The 19,842-nt window shown below is 36.0% G+C and overlaps 1 protein-coding gene across 9 annotated transcripts in view; it reads right to left on the bottom strand.

Moving 5' to 3' along the window:
- Positions 1 to 19,842, bottom strand: part of HERC1 (HECT and RLD domain containing E3 ubiquitin protein ligase family member 1) — a 235,796-nt gene that overhangs the window by 52,863 nt on the left and 163,091 nt on the right. For 7 of the 9 annotated variants that reach the window (XM_066341955.1, XM_066341963.1, XM_066341961.1 and 4 more), the window contains exons 41-48: positions 13,724 to 13,840; positions 13,278 to 13,509; positions 12,160 to 12,284; positions 10,961 to 11,181; positions 9,818 to 10,083; positions 8,738 to 8,790; positions 7,867 to 8,067; positions 6,636 to 6,810 (exon numbers count right to left, since the gene is read on the bottom strand). In XM_066341955.1, the coding sequence (XP_066198052.1) occupies positions 6,636 to 6,810; positions 7,867 to 8,067; positions 8,738 to 8,790; positions 9,818 to 10,083; positions 10,961 to 11,181; positions 12,160 to 12,284; positions 13,278 to 13,509; positions 13,724 to 13,840 (1,390 nt within the window). The remainder of the gene's footprint in view (positions 1 to 6,635; positions 6,811 to 7,866; positions 8,068 to 8,737; positions 8,791 to 9,817; positions 10,084 to 10,960; positions 11,182 to 12,159; positions 12,285 to 13,277; positions 13,510 to 13,723; positions 13,841 to 19,842) is intronic. The other 2 variants (XM_066341959.1, XM_066341960.1) reach the window with 2 other exon arrangements.

Below are 19,842 nucleotides of genomic sequence, written 5' to 3'. Positions count from 1 at the left end.
ACATACTCAAACAAATAATAGATGAGAACTTCCCAAGCCTGTGGAAAGAACTAAAGCCTCAAGTTCAAGAAGCAAACAGAACTCCGAGTTTTCTTAACCCCAACAAACCTACTCCAAGGCATATCATAATGAAATTGACACAAACCAACAGCAAAGAAAAAATTCTCAAGGCAGCCAGGGAAAAGAAAAATACAACATATAAAGGAAGGCCCATTAGATTATCATCAGATTTCTCAGCAGAAACTCTACAAGCTAGAAGAGAGTGGACCCCAATATTTAAAGTCCTGAAAGAGAGGAACTTTCAGCCAGGAATACTATACCCATCAAAGCTATCCTTCAAATATGAAGGAGAAATAAAAACATTCACAGATACAGAAAAGATGAGGGAATTTATCATCAGAAAACCCCCACTCCAGGAATTACTAAAGGGGGTTCTCCAATCAGATACAAAGAACAAAAAAAAAACAAAGCCACAAGTAAAAGCTCCAAGAAGAACACAATAAAACCAAATTTAAACTGTGACAACAACAAAAAGAAAGGGGGGGAGAGGATGAAGATTAACAGTAGCAAAGGACAATAGAGTGCAAAAGTACTTACAAAATAGTGCACTACAATGAACAGGGTAGGAACCCTTTTCATTACTTAAAGGTAACCACCATTGAAAAAACCACCACAGAAGCACATGATTTAAAAAAGATAGCAACAGAGGAAAGATGTATGGAATACAACCAAATAAAAACAAAAGATAGAAAAACAAAAGAGAAGGATCAAACAAGACACAAAACTAACAGAAAGCAATCTATAAAATGGCAATAGGGAACTCACAAGTGTCAATAATTACACTAAATGTAAACGGATTAAACTCACCAATAAAAAGGCACAGAGTAGCAGAATGGATTAAAAAAGAAAATCCAACTATATGCTGCCTACAAGAAACTCATCGAAGTAACAAGGATAAAAACAAATTCAAAGTGAAAGGCTGGAAAACAATACTGCAAGCAAATAACATCCAAAAAAAAAGCAGGCGTAGCAATACTCATATCTGATAATGCTGACTACAAGACAGCAAAAGTACTCAGAGACAAAAATGGCCATTTCATAATGGCTAAGGGGACACTGAATCAAGAAGACATAACAATTCTTAATATATATGCACCAAACCAGGAGCACCAAAATATATAAGACAGCTACTTATTGACCTTAAAACAAAAACTGACAAAAATACAATCATACTTGGAGACCTCAATACACCGCTGACGGCTCTAGATCGGTCATCCAAACAGAGAATCAACAAAGATATAGTGGCGTTAAACAAAACACTAGAGCACCTGGATATGATAGACATCTACAGGACATTTCATTCCAAAGTGACTGAGTATACATTTTTCTCCAGTGTACATGGATCATTCTCAAGAATTGACCATATGTTGGGCCACAAAAACAACATCAGCAAATTCAGAAAAATCAAAGTTGTACCAAGCATATTTTCTGATCATAAAGCCTTGAAACTAGAATTCAACTGCAAAAAAGAGGAAAAAAATCCCACAAAAACATGGAAACTAAACAACATACTTTTAAAAAATGAATGGGTCAAAGAAGAAATAAGTGCAGAGATCAAAAGATATATACAGACAAATGAAAATGACAATATGACATATCAGAATCTATGGGATGCAGCAAAAGCAGTGATAAGAGGGAAGTTCATATCACTTCAGGCATATATGAACAAACAAGAGAGAGCCCAAGGGAACCACTTAACTTCACACCTTAAGGAACTACAAGAAAAAGAACAAAGACAACCCAAAACCAGCCGAAGAAAGGAAATAATAAAAATCAGAGCAGAAAGAAATGAAATAGAAAACAGAAAAACTATAGAAAAAATTAATAGAACAAGGAGCTGGTTCTTTGAAAAGATCAACAAAATTGACAAACCCTTGGTGGCAAGACTCACCAAGGAAAAAAGAGAAAGGACTCATATAAACAAAATCCAAAATGAAAGAGGAGAAATCACCACGGACACCGTAGATATACAAAGAATTATTGTAGAATACTATGAAAAACTTTATGCCACTAAATTCAACAACCTAGAAGAAATGGATAAATTCCTAGAACAATACAACCTTCCTAGACTGAATCAAGAAGAAGCAGAAAGCCTAAACAGACCTATTAGTAGAGAAGAAATAGAAAAAAACCATTAAAAACCTCCCCCAAAATAAAAGTCCAGGCCCAGACGGCCATACCAGCGAATTTTATCAAACATTCAAAGAAGACTTGGTTCCTATTCTACTGAAAGTCTTCCAAAATATTGAAGAAGAAGCAATACTTCCAAACACATTTTATGAGGCCAACATAACCCTCATACCAAAACCAGGCAAGGATGACACAAAAAAAGAAAACTACAGACCAATATCTCTAATGAATACAGATGCTAAAATACTAAACAAAATACTAGCAAATCGAATACAACAACATATTAAAAAAATAATACATCATGATCAAGTGGGATTCATCCCAGAATCTCAAGGATGGTTCAACATACGTAAAATGGTTAACGTAATACACCATATCAACAAAACAAAGAACAAAAACCACATGATCTTATCAATAAACGCAGAAAAGGCTTTCGATAAAATACAACACAATTTTATGTTTAAGACTCTCAACAAAATGGGTATAGAAGGAAAATATCTCAACATGATAAAGGCCATATATGATAAACCATCAGCTAATATCATATTAAATGGTACTAAACTGAAGGCTTTCCCCCTTAAATCAGGAACAAGACAGGGTTGTCCACTCTCTCCACTCTTATTTAATGTGGTACTAGAGGTTCTAGCCAGAGCAATCAGACAAGACAAAGAAATAAAAGGCATCCATATCAGAAAAGAAGAAGTAAAGGTATCACTTTTTGCAGATGATATGATCCTATACATCGAAAACCCCAAAGAATCCACAAAAAGACTACTAGAAACAATAAGCCAAATACAGTAAGGTCGCAGGATACAAATTAACATACAGAAGTCAATAGCCTTTCTATATGCCAACAATGAAACATTTGAGACCGAACTCAAAAGAATAATCCCCTTCACGACTGCAACAACAAAAAAATAAAATACCTAGGAATAAACATAACAAAGAATGTAAAGGACTTATATAATGAAAACTATAAACCATTGTTAAGGGAAATCAAAAAAGATATAATGAGATGGAAGAATATTCCTTGTTCTTGGTTAGGAAGAATAAATATAATCAAGATAGCCATATTACCCAAAGCAATATACAAATTTAATGCAATTCCCATCAAAATTCCAATGACATTTTTTAAAGAAATGGAGCAAAAAAATCATCAGATTTATATGGAACTATAAAAAACCCCGAATAGCCAAAGCAATCCTAAAGAAAAAGAATGAAGCTGGGGGCATTACAATACCTGACTTCAAACTATATTATAGGGCCATGACAATCAAAACAGCATGGTATTGGCAGAAAAATAGACACTCAGACCAATGGAACAGAATAGAAAACCCAGAAATAAAACCACATATATATAGTCAAATAATTTTTGATAAAGGGGCCAACAACACACAATGGAGAAAAGAAAGCCTCTTCAATAAATGGTGCTGGGAAAACTGGAAAGCCACATGCAAAAGAATGAAACTGGACTACAGTTTGTCCCCCTGTACTAAAATTAACTCAAAATGGATCAAAGATTTAAACATAAGACCTGAAGCAATTAAGTACATAGAAGAAGACAAAGGTACTCAACTCATGGACCTGGGTTTTAAAGAGCATTTTATGAATTTGACTCCAAAGGCAAGAGAAGTGAAGGCAAAAATTAATGAATGGGACTACATCAGACTAAGAAGGTTTTGCTCAGCAAGAGAAACTGATAACAAAATAAACAGACAGCCAACTAAATGGGAAATGATATTTTCAAACAACAGCTCAGATAAGGGCCTAATAACCAAAATATACAAAGAACTCATAAAACTCAACAACAAACAAACAATCCAATAAAAAAATGGGAAGAGGACATGAACAGACACTTCTCCCAGGAAGAAATACAAATGGCCAACAGATATATGAAAAGATGCTCATCTTCTTTAGTTATTAGAGAAATGCAAATCAAAACGGCAATGAGATACCACCTCACACCTGTTAGATTAGCTATTATTAACAAGACAGGTAATAGCAAATGTTGGAGAGGCTGTGGAGAAAAAGGAACCTTCATACACTGTTGGTGGGAATGTAAAGTAGTACAACCATTATGGAAGAAAGTATGGTGGTTCCTCAAAAAACTGAAAATAGAACTACCTTATGACCCAGCAATCCCTCTACTGGGTATATACCCCAAAAACTCAGAAACATTGATACGTAAAGACACATGCAGCCCCATGTTCATTGCAGCATTGTTCACAGTGGCTAGGACATGGAAACAATCAAAAAGCCCATCAATAGATGACTGGATAAAGAAGATGTGGCACATATACACTATGGAATACTCCTCAGCCATAAGAAATGACGACATCGGATCATTTACAGCAAAATGGTGGGATCTTGATAACATTACACGAAGTGAAATAAGTAAATCAGAAAAAAACAGGAACTGCATTATTCCATACGTAGGTGGGACATAAAAGTGAGACTAAGAGACATTGATAAGAGTGTGGTGGTTACGGAGGGAGGGGGGAGAGGGAGAGGGAAAGGGGAGGGGGAGGGGCACAAAGAAAACTAGATAGAAGGTGACAGAGGACAATCTGACTTTGGGTGATGGGTATGCAACATAATTGAACGACAAGATAACCTGGACATGTTATCTTTGAATATATGTATCCTGATTTATTGATGTCGCCCCATTAAAAAAATAAAATTATAAAAAAAAAAAAAGAAATCTACCACAATTAATTTATCCATACAGATGATAACCAGGTGGTTTCCAGCATGGTGCTCTTATAAATAGTGCTGCTGTGACTGTTCATGCTTATTTATGTCTTTGGGTGTACATATGTAAGAATTTCTGTTGCATGTATACTGGGAAGTGAATTTCTAGGTCATGGATTACATTAGTATTCACCTTTAGTTGATACTATCAACCAGTTTTCCAAAGTAGTTGGACCAATTTATTTTCTCAGCAACAGTGTATGAGAGTTCTAAGTATTCCATACCCTCATGCTCACCTTTTCTTTCTAGTCTTTTAAATTATAGCCATTCTGGTGTGTAGTAGTATCTCATGGGATTTTCATTTTCATTTCTCTGAAAACTGATGAGGTTGAACTCCTCATTTTACACATTTATTGGACATCTGGACATCGTCTTTTGTATTTTGACCTTTTATTTTTAGTGTAAATCTTTTTCTTATTGATTTACAGGAATTCTTCACATATTCTGTTGGTTTTATATGCATTGTAAATATCTTCTCTCATTCAGTGACTTTTTCTTTTTTTTTTTTTCCTTTCTGACTTAGTGATTTTTGCTGAACAAAAGTTCTTTTTTTATGCAGTCCAATATGCCAATCTTTTTATTATGGTGAATGCCTTTTGTGACTTGCTTAAGAAATCACTGCCTCGCCTGACCTGTGGTGGCACAGTGGATAAAGCGTCGACCTGGAAATGCTGAGGTTGCCGGTTCAAAACCCTGGGCTTGCCTGGTCAAGGCACATATGGGAGTTGATGCTTCCAGTTCCCCCCCTTTCTCTCTCTCTGTCTCTCCTCTCTCTCTCTCTCTCTCTCTCTCTCTCTCTCTCTCTGTCTCTCCCTCTCCTCTCTAAAATGAATAAATAAATAAAAAGAAATCTCTGCCTCTCCTAAGATGAAAAATAAATTTTTCCTATGCTACCTTATATAAACATTATTTACTTTTTAGGTTTAGATCTAAGAGCCACTTGGAAATATTTGTTTTATATTGTAAGGTTGGGGCCAAAACTCATTTTTTTCCCTATGTGAATAAAAAATCCAATCTAGTCCAAATTATTAAAGAGACCATCTTTTCCTCATTGCTCTCCAGTGTAAACACTGTCATAAATCAACCCGTAAATCAAGTGTTTATCTACATGCATGGGTCAATTTCTGAACTCTTCTCCTCTACTCTCCAAATTGTCTATTTTTAAGCCAATACTACACAGTCTTATCTAAATTTTCTTTTTAGTTTCTTTCAGGGTCCTTTGGTCTTCACTGATGGTTAAATACCCTAGCTTAACCGTTTCTTAAATAGATGTCTTTTAGGAACTCTTGGTTCTCTTCCCTTTTTTAATATACTCCACAGTATAAACATGACAAGAGTCTCCATGATGGAATCTGCAGGTTGAATTAGTTACACAGTTGGTGAATTCTGCAGAAAAACTCATTTGCCTTTTTATTTTTACCCTGCACCAAATGGATCAACATCTTTAATTTCCCATTTCAGATAATAAAATATTTGCAATTTACTCAGTTACTATAATGGCATTATTTTCTACGTAAGAAGAACCAGGTATTAACTGAACACTGAATGAATGAATAGCAATGATGACTATGTCCAACTTCTGTCATTTAACAGTAGATATTCAAGTTTCTAAAAATTATACCTCATCCTCCCAAATACTACCAGACTTCTGTCTAACATACACTAGAAGCTAACTTAGCAAAAATAATACTTACCTCACGGAGAGAAGAGACAGAGCTCTCATGACCATGGTTCTGGCCAGAAGGACCTGCGCAGCGGCAGTCACTCTCCTCAAAGCCACCACGCGGTCGTGAGGGCTCGCTAGGGCAGCTGCCTGCTCACCTAACGTTATTCTCCCAGAGGAACTCTTTTCTACAGAACCATGGCAACCTGAAAAAAAAAAAGATTTTGTTTAGTTCTCAACACAAAAAGAAAAAATATCTGAACTACTGAAAAATTTTCTTGTTCTACCTACATTCTAGGCTGCAAGGAAATACAGCAAATCAATGTGATTTGCTTACCTGGAATTTTGTTATACAGAAAATTCCTTGGGAGAAATAGATTATTTCTAAGTCAATAATCTATTAAAGAAAAAATATGCTTAAAACTTTTTGGTTTTACTTATTTTGCTCATGTATCACATCTACTGGTATTAACAAATATAAAAAAGATAGTTTTAAATATAGAAAAGGTATGCTTTTTACACATAAAGAGTCATCAATATTGCCCCAATTCTTTATTTTATATTCCTTACAGCAAAAAGTTACCACACCCTCTCACCCAAGTAGAAAAAGACTGCAAAATAGATTTTAGTCAGTTCCAGGATTCTCTTATCACAAAGCTAAAAAAATCTTAATCATATTTCACAATTTTTTTTAACAATTCATTATTTCAGCCTGACCAAGCAGTGGCACAGTGGATGGAGTGTCGGACTGGGATGTAGAGGACCCAGGTTCGAGACCCCAAGGTTGCCGGCTTGAGCGCGGGCTCATCTGGTTTGAGCTGGCTCCAGCAAGGGGTTACTCGGTCTGCTGAAGGCCCACGGTCAAGGCACATATGAGAAAGCAATCAATGAACAACTAAGGTGTTGCAACGCGCAATGAAAAACTAATGATTGATGCTTCTCATCTCTCTCCGTTCCTGTCTCTCTGTCCCTGTCTATCCCTCTCTCTGACTCACTCTCTGTCTCTGTAAAAAATAAATAAATAAATAAAATTTGCCCCATATTTAAAAAAAACAACAAAAAAAACCCAATTCATTATTTCATAAAAACAAAAAAGAAATTAAATCTTCGTATTTCATTATACCTTCAAAATGTTTTTTAAAAAATTGATTTAAGATACCTGATGTGGTGGGACAATGTTGAATCGTTCCTCTTAATATTTATTTAAGAAACAAATCAATACAGACTCTAAGAAACCCATGCCAATCAGCACTTCTATTTACCTATTTGCATCAGAGTTTCTTCCATACTGTTGGTGGCTGTTACCATTGCTACTGATGCTCCCAGTGGATCGCTGTCGGGGAACTGAACTGGTTCTGGTACAATACGTCGGTCATTTAAACCAAGTGGTCCAGCAAGTAATTCAAATTCTTCTTCACCTGTTAGCTTTTCATCTTCATCAACATCCAACATGTCCCAATCTTCTGGAATTTAAATAAAGAGATGTATGGTGTGTGAATATAAACATGATACAATTGCTGGCAATAATTATTGTGAGATATGTCGAAGATGCAGATGGACTAAAAGCCCAGGGCCCACATTATGAACTATGGCACCATCTCCTGGTGACCCAACCAAATTGCACAACTGAGGCACAGGGACACTAGAAGAAAAACGGGAGTCAGAGCAGTCAAATCCATCTAACCAAGAGCAAATGTTATAGCTGGAAATGGAGGTTTCAACTAATAAAAAATATTGTTATAGGGCCAAAAGATTTCTTAACCTTGTCCATAATCATTAGGGAATGAGTTCTTTCAAGTAAACGAATGCTCCAGATAAATTAATGCTCAGTTCAATTTTTTTTCCTTTCCTCAATTAGGACAGAAATTGAAAATGTACATATACTTTCCCTACTTCAAAACCAAATGCTACACAGAAATTCACATCCTGTGGTGTACCTAGTATTTGAACCCAGGTCCTTTTCCTTTAACTTTTAAAACTAAGGATATTGCTATCAACCTACTTTGAGCTTTTTATGAAAGTTTAACATGTATATAAATACAAACACACAAAGGTAAATTTTAGTAACCAGATGTTAAGCAGAAGGTATACATAAAAATACACGTAAAATAAAGAAGCTCTCAAAACAACTACCTTCATATACACTGTCCTGCTTGCCAATTAGATCTGGAGCTTGTCCCTTGTACCTGCACCAAACATGAAGAACATTGTATTTTTATATAAAACAGTTAGTACCCCCAAAATGCAAATTAAGTCATTAGAACATTTTTAAAGATCATTAATAAAGCAACACAAAATAAAAAAAGTGTGTTTTATGTTATGGGCTAATGTAATAGAAACCAATAAAAACGATTGATATGTAGGTGGTATAAACATACTTACAAAATGAATGACTATTTTACCAAATTATTGGGGAGGTTTCTGGGTCACCTACACCTTTTTAAATCAAAACCTATTACAACCTGACCAGGTGGTGGTGCAGTGGACACAGCATTGGCCCAGGTTCAAACCCCAAGGTCACTGACTTGATTGTGGGCTCATTAACATGATCCCAAAGTCACTGGCTTAAGCAAGGTGTCACTGGCTCAGCTGGAGCCCCCGGTCAAATCAATGAACAACTGAAGTGCTACAGCTATAAGTTGATATGTCTCATCGCTCTCCCCTCCTGTCTGTCTCTCTTTCCCTCACTGGAAAAAGGAAGAAAAAAAAAACCTATTCCAGAATACCTTAAAGATTTTAATAGGTGACAATAAGGTCAAATACCCTACTCACTATAGATTAAATTGCTCTTCAAGGATATAAAAAGATATTATTTTCATGGAAGCTCATTTAATCTAAAGTCTACATTTTCATGAAGATAAAGATGTCAAAAATATGATGAAAATCACCAATGGAAAAAAACTGACCATACATTTCTTAAAGGTTAAGGCAAGGATCCTCCCACCCCACAACTTGCCAACAGGTCAAAGGTGAACATGAACTCCAGTGAAGAACCTGCTGAGATACTACTGTTGCTGGGCTACAGGTTCCTATCTCTGACAGGAACATGAATTCTTCAATCTCTCCTGCCCCCAATTCAGTAATAACAGGCTTTAGGAAAGGTTAAAAAAGTAACTCCTAACATGAAAAAAGCTGCAACTCCTATGTTTTTAATGAGAGAAGCTACCTACTCCTCATTCAGAGGGTCTGAACATCCTTCCAATTTCAAGGTACCTTTCAGAACTTGTCTTGGACTTGGTCTTCAGGGCTAAGTACTTTTCTCTGCAGCTGCCACACAGCAGATAGTATGGATTTCCACTCCCGCATTCACCTCCGAACCAGCCATCAACATAGGAGCCATTGCTGCGGTAGCCCTGACGGTTTGCGCTGCGCCCGCAGCCTGGGTGATTTCTCTTCATGTGCTGATTGAAGCTGACAACACTGCATTCACACAGCTCACACACCACCACTTCTTCCCTGTCTTCAGACTCACAAACATGCTGCACAAATGATTATATATCAAATTATTAGTCAATTTAACATAAAATTAAGAAGAGCTCATTATTGATATTAAATTAACTACTTTGTTTACAGAGGCCGGAATGTTTGCAATATGTTCATTAACGCTACATAACAAATTTCTAATCAGAATGCACATCAAACAATCTGAAAAGTGTTTTTTTTGCCATTCTTCTCTGTAATAATTTATAAAACTGACTGACTACCCTATGAAAAAGTAAAAATGACAACGTGCCCCATCTCAAATGATTTTTCTGCATTTCTAAGAAGTTATTAGGATTCATTTATCTTATAAACCTAATATGGTAGATACTCTTTCCCATAGGACTTACACCTATGAACTTTCCAATTTCAGTGCTACAGAAGTGTAATGCTAAATAATGTAAACATACAAACCCACCATGTACCCTGGCCCTGGATGGAGGTATTTACAAGTTCTAGGTGGCACTGGTTCCTAGAATAAGGCATTAACAGTGATTAAACAGAACCTGAAGGAGAAGAGCATGCATTCAGATAGCAAGATGAAAACAGCAGCCATGTTACACACACAGCAGAGTCAACTGGGACTAGATGCCTGTCTGTAATCTATGACAGGGAATCAAATATTGCCACAGTATGGCTCTATTCATCTAGTCTGGGAAGAGAAGCAATAAAATTGCACAGAAATAGCAAAAAGAGAGACTTTTTCTTATTAGTTTATAGGTATGAAAGTAACATTAACCATTAGAGCCCCAAACTTTACGATGAGATGTAAGACTTTTTGGTGTTAAAACTCTAAGCAAGGCTGTTATTAGTAAGCTGTATAAACAAGAGGGCAGGAAAAGAAGTCAGAGCAGCCCCCGCTGCAGTCACACACACCCAGGTAGGCCAATCCAGTACCTCTGGGATCCACATTCCCAGAATATCATTTTCACTGGTCAGGTCTTGTCCAAATATAGCTTCCATCGATTCATCATCAAGATCAATTTCCAATTCCTCATCTAAATTAAAGTCATACAATGCCCCTGGATCTTGCTGCAAAGATATTCCTTCTCTCCGACTTTGATTCCTGTGGGCCTGCACAGAGCGGTATAGCCCCGCTCAGAACAAAACAAAAAAGGTATTTTATTTGCATGTATAAAATAATTCTGAATATTTCGCCAATTCTTAACTGCCATACATGCAAGTGAGAGTCTACCTCAGCTGACTTATTGGATTCCAGACCATAAACACAAAATTTTACCTATCACATGTGTTTCCTCCTCTGTAAAATAGGGACAACAGCACGCACACCTGGTAGGGCTGTTGATAGGTTTAAGTTAAATGATCCATGTAAAATACTTTGTGACGCTTGTTATATAAAAAACAATGAATGTGGACTGTTACTGTTTTATTAGTTTTTAAAAAAAATCAGCCTCTTCATTATATATTAAATATACATCCTATATTTTTTAGAACAGTCTCAATCTCTCTCCACTCACATAAATTATTGATTCACTATTTGTGTTTTACTATTTCAAGGATCAAACTCTGTTATATGTTCTCTACAATTTACACTCCACATGTCCAGAACATAATCCTAGACATATGTATTTACTAACGTAATGGGGGAATTTATTTTTGTGTATCTAGGGTCTTACCTAATAGTGAAGCCCTAAGGCCCACAGAGTACTTCAGAAAAGCCAGTGCCTACTTCTTTGGCACAGTGCACTTACCAGCTCTTTCTCACTTTAAATTTTTAATTTTAAATATGCATCACCACTTCTTAAATTATAAGTTCCTTAAGGGCAGAGAGCATTTATAAAATTGCTCAGTGTCTAAAAGTGACCAGTATAGCTTTCTACACCCAGAGGGAACTTCAGAATAAATCTATAAATATATGCTGTAGTTTCAATTATTGAAAATTACGCAAATACACAGAAAGTAATATACAATAGTCACTGTTAATGTGGAGGAACTGATGAGTACTCAGTATCATTACTTTACATCTTCTTTAATGTTCCTTTTACATTGACTTTAAAATATAAGCAAGCTATATGATATTTTCACCAAGAGAAGGATGTGAAACATATAATTACCTGCTCTTGCTAGCAATGTGCGAGCAGCTAAATCAAACTTGTGCCTTCTTGTTACTGCTGAGCGACTCCTAGTTGGTGGTCCACTTCCAGAGGCTGCATTCTCTGTGTGATCCAGATTATCAGGGCTATAAGTGGAAGTTTGAAAGCAACACAGATTTTTAAAAGCCATCACAAATAGAAAGCATAGGTGCATGCATGCTTGTTTGTGGTGGTACTTTTCCTCCAAATATCACCAGGACTAAAATATGATTAAGATAAAACTTTGATACATATATTTTGTCTCTGGTAAAGCTCCTAGGTTTTAAATGTGTCATGTTGCCATGAGAAATAATTTTATATAATATTGAATTATGCCAACAATGAAATGATGCTTAATTCAAATGATATCAATGGTCTCTACTAAATCTTAAATGATTAAATACTTAAAATTTGAAGGGATTATAAATCCTTGTGTAAGAGAAACAAATATTTCAAAATAAATTATGAAAATATTTACTATGCTTGTCAGAAAAAAGTCTGTATATTACATAGGTTGCAAGCCATGGTAATTATATGACTTAATGATCTAAATAAAAAGTAAAGATTTAAAGTCATAAGAAGTGTCAAAGGAGGAAATTTTAGGAAGAATTATAGAATATTTTGTAATAGCTCATTTTAGGCAAGGCATTATATCACAGAATATAAAAAGGGTATATTGTACAGATAATAAAAAATACAAATATAAATCTATATTAAGATAAAGAAAAGGCTTAAAAATCCATTCCTATCAAATGTATTAATCATTTTTTAATATTAAAATGAACATTCTATTTAATATCTCTTATATGAAATAAAATTATTTTATCAACATGTTTATTTCAGGAATAAAACTTCTTTTAATTTTCAGTTTCCTCTTTCAGATAATTTTGTATACATTTTTTTCTTCTTTTCTTTAAAACATCCATTCAAGTCAAAACATTATGTCATTCTAACCCTTTACAGGGTAAACCTGAGCTTGAAACCAGTGTCCATCTTTTTATATATCTCTACTTATCGACTTCACACACTATTAGAATCATCTATAAAGGGGGCACCATTTATAACACACTAAACAGAAATACAGAAGTTGGGAATTTCACCTTTCACTAAAGCCTTCCTCCATTTCAGCAGCATCAGCTGACGGTATGTCTCCTGGTGACTGCAAATAGCAGGGATCATTTGATTTGCCACCACTGCCTAGAACTGCGGCTCCATGCCTTGAGTCTGCTGTGCTGCTGGACTGAGGTTCCTCCTCGTCCTCATGCCCAGGATGCTCTATCATCCACATGGCAAGGACAGTGATGTTCTGGGCATCAGCCTCTCCTCGAGCGCCTGAACAGGGGGAAAAATAAGTCTGATATTGACTTTGGCAAAATAATTAGTTATACATACTATCAGTTTAAGAGTGTCTGCTGTGATGCTACTGTAACAAAATCCGGTGTTAAGAATCTTACCATGCCTTATGGCCTTTCAAAAAAATATACTGTCCTTAATAAGATTAGGCTTCTCATATCTGCATATACTGATACATAAAAACTAATTCTACCTGTGGCTTCCATGGCTTTGGCAATCTGTCGGAGAGAGAACCCCATTTCCAGCAAGGGTACTGCGATTGCTGGAGGAGGAGGAGAAGTTGAAAGTCTACTGCTTGGGTCTGACAAGGCTGAGACAAAAGAAAGAGAAGTAAAGGCTTAAGTATCAGTAAATACCATGAGAAAAAGTGTTCTCATAATAACCGTAAGCGTCTTTCTTTCTTTTTAAAAATTGAATTTATTGGGGTGATACTGGTTAACAAAATTAACAGGTTTCAGGTACACAGACAGGCTACATCATCAGTATATTGCAATGTATGTTCACCTCCCCAACTCAAGTCTCCCTCCATCACCATCAACGCCCCCAGACTCTCCACCTCCCCTAACCCCTTTCCCTCCTGCAATCCCCACACTGCTCTCTGTGCCTATAAGTATTTTTCCCTTTACTTATTCCCTTCACCTTTTTCACTCAGTCCCTAAGTTTCTTAATAGTTCCCAAATTTAATAAAATTTTATTCTAGTAAGAATTCACTAAAGGTAGAACTATGATTAACTTTGTTATAAACTTTGTTATAGTTTAAGGTTTTTCATAAAGATCAACCTGATAATACAAAGTAAAAATGCTGAAAAAAATTTTAAACATTTTATTTTGAAATAGTTTCCTACTTATAAAAAACTTCAGACTTAATAGATACTTGTAAGAGTACACAAATGATTCTTTTCCCCCTGAACCACTGAAGAATGAGTAGCAAACAGTATCTCCTGAATACACTAATATATGACTCCTACAAATAAAGACATTCTCACGGATAACCACAACATAATCATCAAAGTCAGGAAATTAAGAATGTTATTTTCTAATCCAGATCCCATTCTAGTTTAACCAAAAATCCAGGTAATGTTCTTTACAGCAAAGAATCTGATTGAGGATCATCTTTGCATTTACTTAGTTTTCATGTTTCTCTTCAGTATCCTTCAATCATTTCTTTGTTTTTAAGTGAGATGAGGAAAAATAATAAGACAGACTGCTGCATGCACCCTGACTGGGATCCATCCGGCAACTGAGCTATCCTCAGTTCCTGGGACCAACTCTCGGACAAACCAAGCCACTGGCTGTGAGAAGGGAAAAGAGAAGGGGAAGTAGGAATGGGAGAGAAGCAGATGGTCACTTCTCATGTGTGCCCCAACCAGAGATTGAACCCTGGACTTCCACATGCCAGGCTGATGCTCTATCCACCGAGCCACCAGCCAAGGCCATTCAATCATTTTAATATTTTGAAGATTACAGGTCAGGTATATGGTAGACTGTCTGTCAGTTTGGGACTGTCTGATGTTTCCTCACGGTCAGATTCAGGATGTGCTTGTTGGCTGGAGTGCCACAGAACTGATGCTGCCTTCTTCTCATTGGATTCTACCAAATGGTACATGATTTAAATTTGACCCATTAATGGTGATGTTAACTTTGATCACTTGAGTCAAGCTGATGGTATCAGTCAGGTTTCTCCACTATAAAAGTACTTTTTACCCTTTGTAATTAGTAAGTATCTGTGGTGAGGAGCTACAAGAATAATAAATATTCCATTCTTTAACAGTTTCACTCACAACATCCCTTTATGTTCACTGGCTGAATTAGTCATTATTATGATGGTTGACAAATATGGAATTCTAGTATATCACTCTTTTCAGATGCATCAGTTGGTATATCACTCTAAAGCAAAGCTTTTCCCTTCTCCATCAGTAAAGGATTATAGATTTTTATTGTATTCATAGATTGTCTGTTACTATTATTATGATTATTTATTTTGATGCCCCAAACATCCCAGATTTGGCCAGTGGAAGAGAGCCCCTTTAATCTGGTTTTTATATCCTTGAGGTATGTGCCCATCATTCTCTGAGTACTTTATCACTCTCTGGCACAAGCTATCCCGGGCTCATTCTTACTAAACCATGAAACTAAGTCATTTCTCCCAGTAAAGCAGGGGTTCCTTTTTGTAGAGAATGGTATTTCGAAGATAAGATTTTGGCACTGGGTGTGTTTACTATTCCTAAAGCATCACTGCCCCCAGATTCTCTCACTGGACAGTGCTACTGGAGGCCCTCTTCATCCTGCATGGCTCTGACACCTGGTACTGGTGTGTCATGTGAACACTTCCCATGTGAACATGTCCCATGCTATGTGGACATTTCCTCACCCAACTTGGACTCTAATGTTCCATGCCAGCCCACTCCCACACACAAGGAGACTTCCTTACCCCAATCTGGTTCTGATAACCCATTCTGGCCCACCATGCCACCCACCTTCCATACCCTGCTGGTATGAATGACTACCTAGGTTGGCCCCACTTAATGTCTTCTGAATTAAATTAGGAAGAAGGGAGATAGGGTGGAAGGACCATAGCTCTCATTTTTGTTTTAAAAATGTCACTTCTGCTATAGTGGTAATATAGTAGTACTGATATATCTGTTGGACTTCGGCTTCTAGCCATGATGTAGTAACAGAGACTGGATTTACCTTCACCTTAAACAACTACAGGCAATATAGGTAAGTGATCCCTGAGAAAAGGGAATCAAATGAGGCAAGGTATACAACTGTCTCAGCTTAATGCCTGGAGAGTTTCCAATCTGCAGTTCAGGGAGGGGAAATTTAACCTAAACTCAGTGCTCTATCTGAACTGGAGAGACAAAGTGGAAAATTCAAGGTAGCTAGGATTCACAGGGTCAAATACCAGAAAGGAGAAAGCTATACAGAAAGAGAGCTATATGGAAAGAAACCTCCAGAATGTGCAGAGGGTTCTTCTCTTCCCTCAAGTATTCAGACAATAATGGCAACTATCCAAAGCTAAGGAAAAAATCACCAGGAAGTAGCAGGCAGAACAATCCTTGAAGCTAACACAGGGTTGGCAAGAGTTTGTGTTACCACAGCCAGAATGATAAAACTTTGTAATGCATAAGGCACTAGATAGAATACTATGAAAGGTACTGATTCAATGGTGGGAAAATATTAGCCCCAAACTAAAGGCTGTCCTGGTCCCGCATAAAACTTAAAAGGAAGCCTTGAAAGAATCAAATTTTTCCAAGTAACTTAACTATATCCTAGAACAAAGCTAAAATATATTTAAAGAAATAGAAAATATTCAGTACCTAACAAAGTAAAATTCACAACGGCTGGTATTCAATTAAAAAATTACTACGCATGCAAAGAAACAAGAAAATATTATTAAAAATGAGGAGAAAAATTAGTCAATAGAAATAGATCCAGAAATGAGATAAATGATAAATTAAGTAGGAAAGAACATTAAAACAGGTATTATATATACAGTTGATCCTCCTTATTTGTGGATTCCATATTTACAAATACATGTTCTCATTAAAATTCATGTGCAACTTCAAAATCAATATTCATTGTGCTTTTGTCATAACTCATATGCTCAAATTGACAAAATTTCAGTCTCGCATGAAATCTGGGAGCACATTTGTTCCCTGTTGAAGTCGAGCAAGGTGCCCTGTGTTCTTATTTAAGGTCTAAAACTGTAAACAAGTGTCCTTTTTATGGTCTAGTAATTGTCACTTTTTTGTATTTGTATTTTTGTGCTTTTTATTGGTGATTTCTATTTAAATGGTCCCCCCAAATAGTGTTGAAATGCTGTCCAGCATTCCAAAATAAAAGAAGGCTATAATGTGCCTTCTACAGAAAATATAGGTTAGGTGAGCTTCATTCAGGCATGAATTATGGTGTTGCTGGTCATGACTTTGATGCTAATAAATCAACAATATATATTAAATATAATGTTAATAAAAACACATAAGACAAAGTTATATACTGATCAGTTGACAAAAGGTGACCACTACTAGAAGAAGTTCACAGAAACCTAGTAGCCCTGTATTTTATCTTGGAGCAATGATTCATTTTCTGTTAATTCAATGTTCAGAAACTTTACAGAACTTAACTATTCTTGAGAATTGCTTGTTATTCTATGTACCTGATAAGGTAGAAGAAAAACTGATCATGTTAAAAAGACATAGAAGATTTAAAAAAAAAAAAAAACCCACATCAAACTTCTAGAGCTGCAACCTCAATGCCGGAATGGAAAATATACACTGGATGGGTTAAGACAGATTATACACTGCAGAAGAAAGGAGTAATGACCAGAAGACACAGCAATAAAATTAATCCAAGTGAAGTAGAGATTTAAAAAATATAAAAGAACTGAAAAAAGAGAGAGAGAGAGAGAGAGCAAAGCATCAGTGATCTATGGGATTTCATGTAGTTTAATATACATGTCGCTAGAGACACTGAAATGGAGGAATGGAACAGAAAAAAATCTGAAAAATATAAGGGGTAAAATATTTCTTAATTTAATGGCAATTATAAACCCATAGATCCAATAAACTCCACAAACCCCACACAACAAAGACTATGAAGAAAACTATACAGAGGAGATCATAATCAAATTGCTTAAACCCAGAGATAAACAGAAAAATCTTTTCTTTTTTTTTTTTTTTACAGAAACAGAGAGAGTCAGAGCGAGGGACAGACAGGGACAGAGAAAGATGAGAAGCATCAACCATTAGTTTTTCACTGAGACATCTTAGTTGTTCATTGATTGCTTTCTCATATGTGCCTTGACGGGGGGGGGGGGCACAGCAGACCGAGTAAGCCCTTGCTCAAGCCAGCGACCTTGGGTCCAAGCTGGTGAGCCTTGCTCAAACCAGATGAGCCCACGCTAAAGCTGGTGACCTCAGGGTCTCGAACCTGGGTCCTCTGCATCCCAGTCCAACGCTCTATCCACTGCGCCACCGCCTGGTCAGGCAGAAAAATCTTAAAAGCAGAGAAAAGGGGATATTAAAGTTTGAATGACAGAAGACATCAGTGGAAACAATACAAAGCAGAAGACAAAATATAAAAAAGGAAAAATAAAAGTCAATCTAGAACTCTATACCAGTACAAATATTCTTCAAAATTAAGGTGACTTTTTCAGACATACAAGAATCAAAAGAATTCATCACCAGCAGCCTGTTACAAGAAATGTTAAAGAAAGACTTTCAAGCAGAAAGAAACGATACCAGATAAAAATCTGGATCTATATAGAGGAATAAAGAATCTCTGAAATGATAAATATGTGAGTAAATATAAAATATATTTTTTAGTTTTAAATTTCCCTAAAAAATAATTGGCTGTTTACAACAAAAATAACAATTATTATTGTGCTTTATAACATGTATAGAAGTTAAATGTGCAAGAACAAAAGTACAAAGAATTTTGTGCTGATCCACAATAGTTAACCACCCTGACATTGTATGAAAAGCACTGGTGTTTAATATAAACCTAAAAGTAATTTCTAAAAATACAATACAAAATATAGCTAATAAGCCAACAAAGAAGAAAAAATAAAAACCCATTTAATCTAAAGAACATAGGAAAAGAGAAAAAAGGGAACAAAGTACAGATGAGATAAACAGAAAAATGGTAGATTTAAGCTTATCCATACCAATAATCACATTAACTAGCAATGGTCTAAATATCCCAATTAGGCAAAAAAATGAGGTTGGATTAAAAAAACAAAAACAAAACAAAACAAATAAGACCTAAGTATAGGCTACCTTTGAGAAATCACTTAAAATATAAAGACAAATAAATTAAAAGTAAAATAATGGGAGAAGATATATCATCCAAACTTAATGAAAAAAAAAAATCAGAAGTAGCTATTTATATCAGATAAAACAGGCAAAGAATATTACCAGGGACAAGAGTCATTTTATAATGATAAAGACAAGAATCCTAAACATTTGCCCTGGCCAAGTAGCTCAGTTGGTTAGAGCATCATCCCAAAACTCCAAGGTTGTGGGTATGATCCCTGGTAGGGCACATACAAGAATCAACCAATGAATGCATAAATCAGTGAAACAACAAACAGATGTCTCTCTCTCTCTCTCTCAAATCAATCAAAAATTTTGAAAAAATGAATCTTAAATGTTTATGGACCCAAAGACAGAGCTATAAAATAGATAAAACAAAACCTGATCAGTCCCTAGCCAGCTAGCTCAACAGTAGAGTGTCAGCCTGGCGCATGTGGAAGTACTGGGTTTGATTCCTGGCCAGGGCACACAGGAGAAGCGCCCATCTGCTTCTCCA

The sequence above is a fragment of the Saccopteryx leptura genome, chromosome 6 (genome assembly GCF_036850995.1).
Source record: "Saccopteryx leptura isolate mSacLep1 chromosome 6, mSacLep1_pri_phased_curated, whole genome shotgun sequence".
Lineage (NCBI taxonomy): Eukaryota > Metazoa > Chordata > Mammalia > Chiroptera > Emballonuridae > Saccopteryx > Saccopteryx leptura.
Note: the sequence above shows the minus strand (reverse complement) of the source record. Positions and strands in the feature narration are given on the sequence as shown.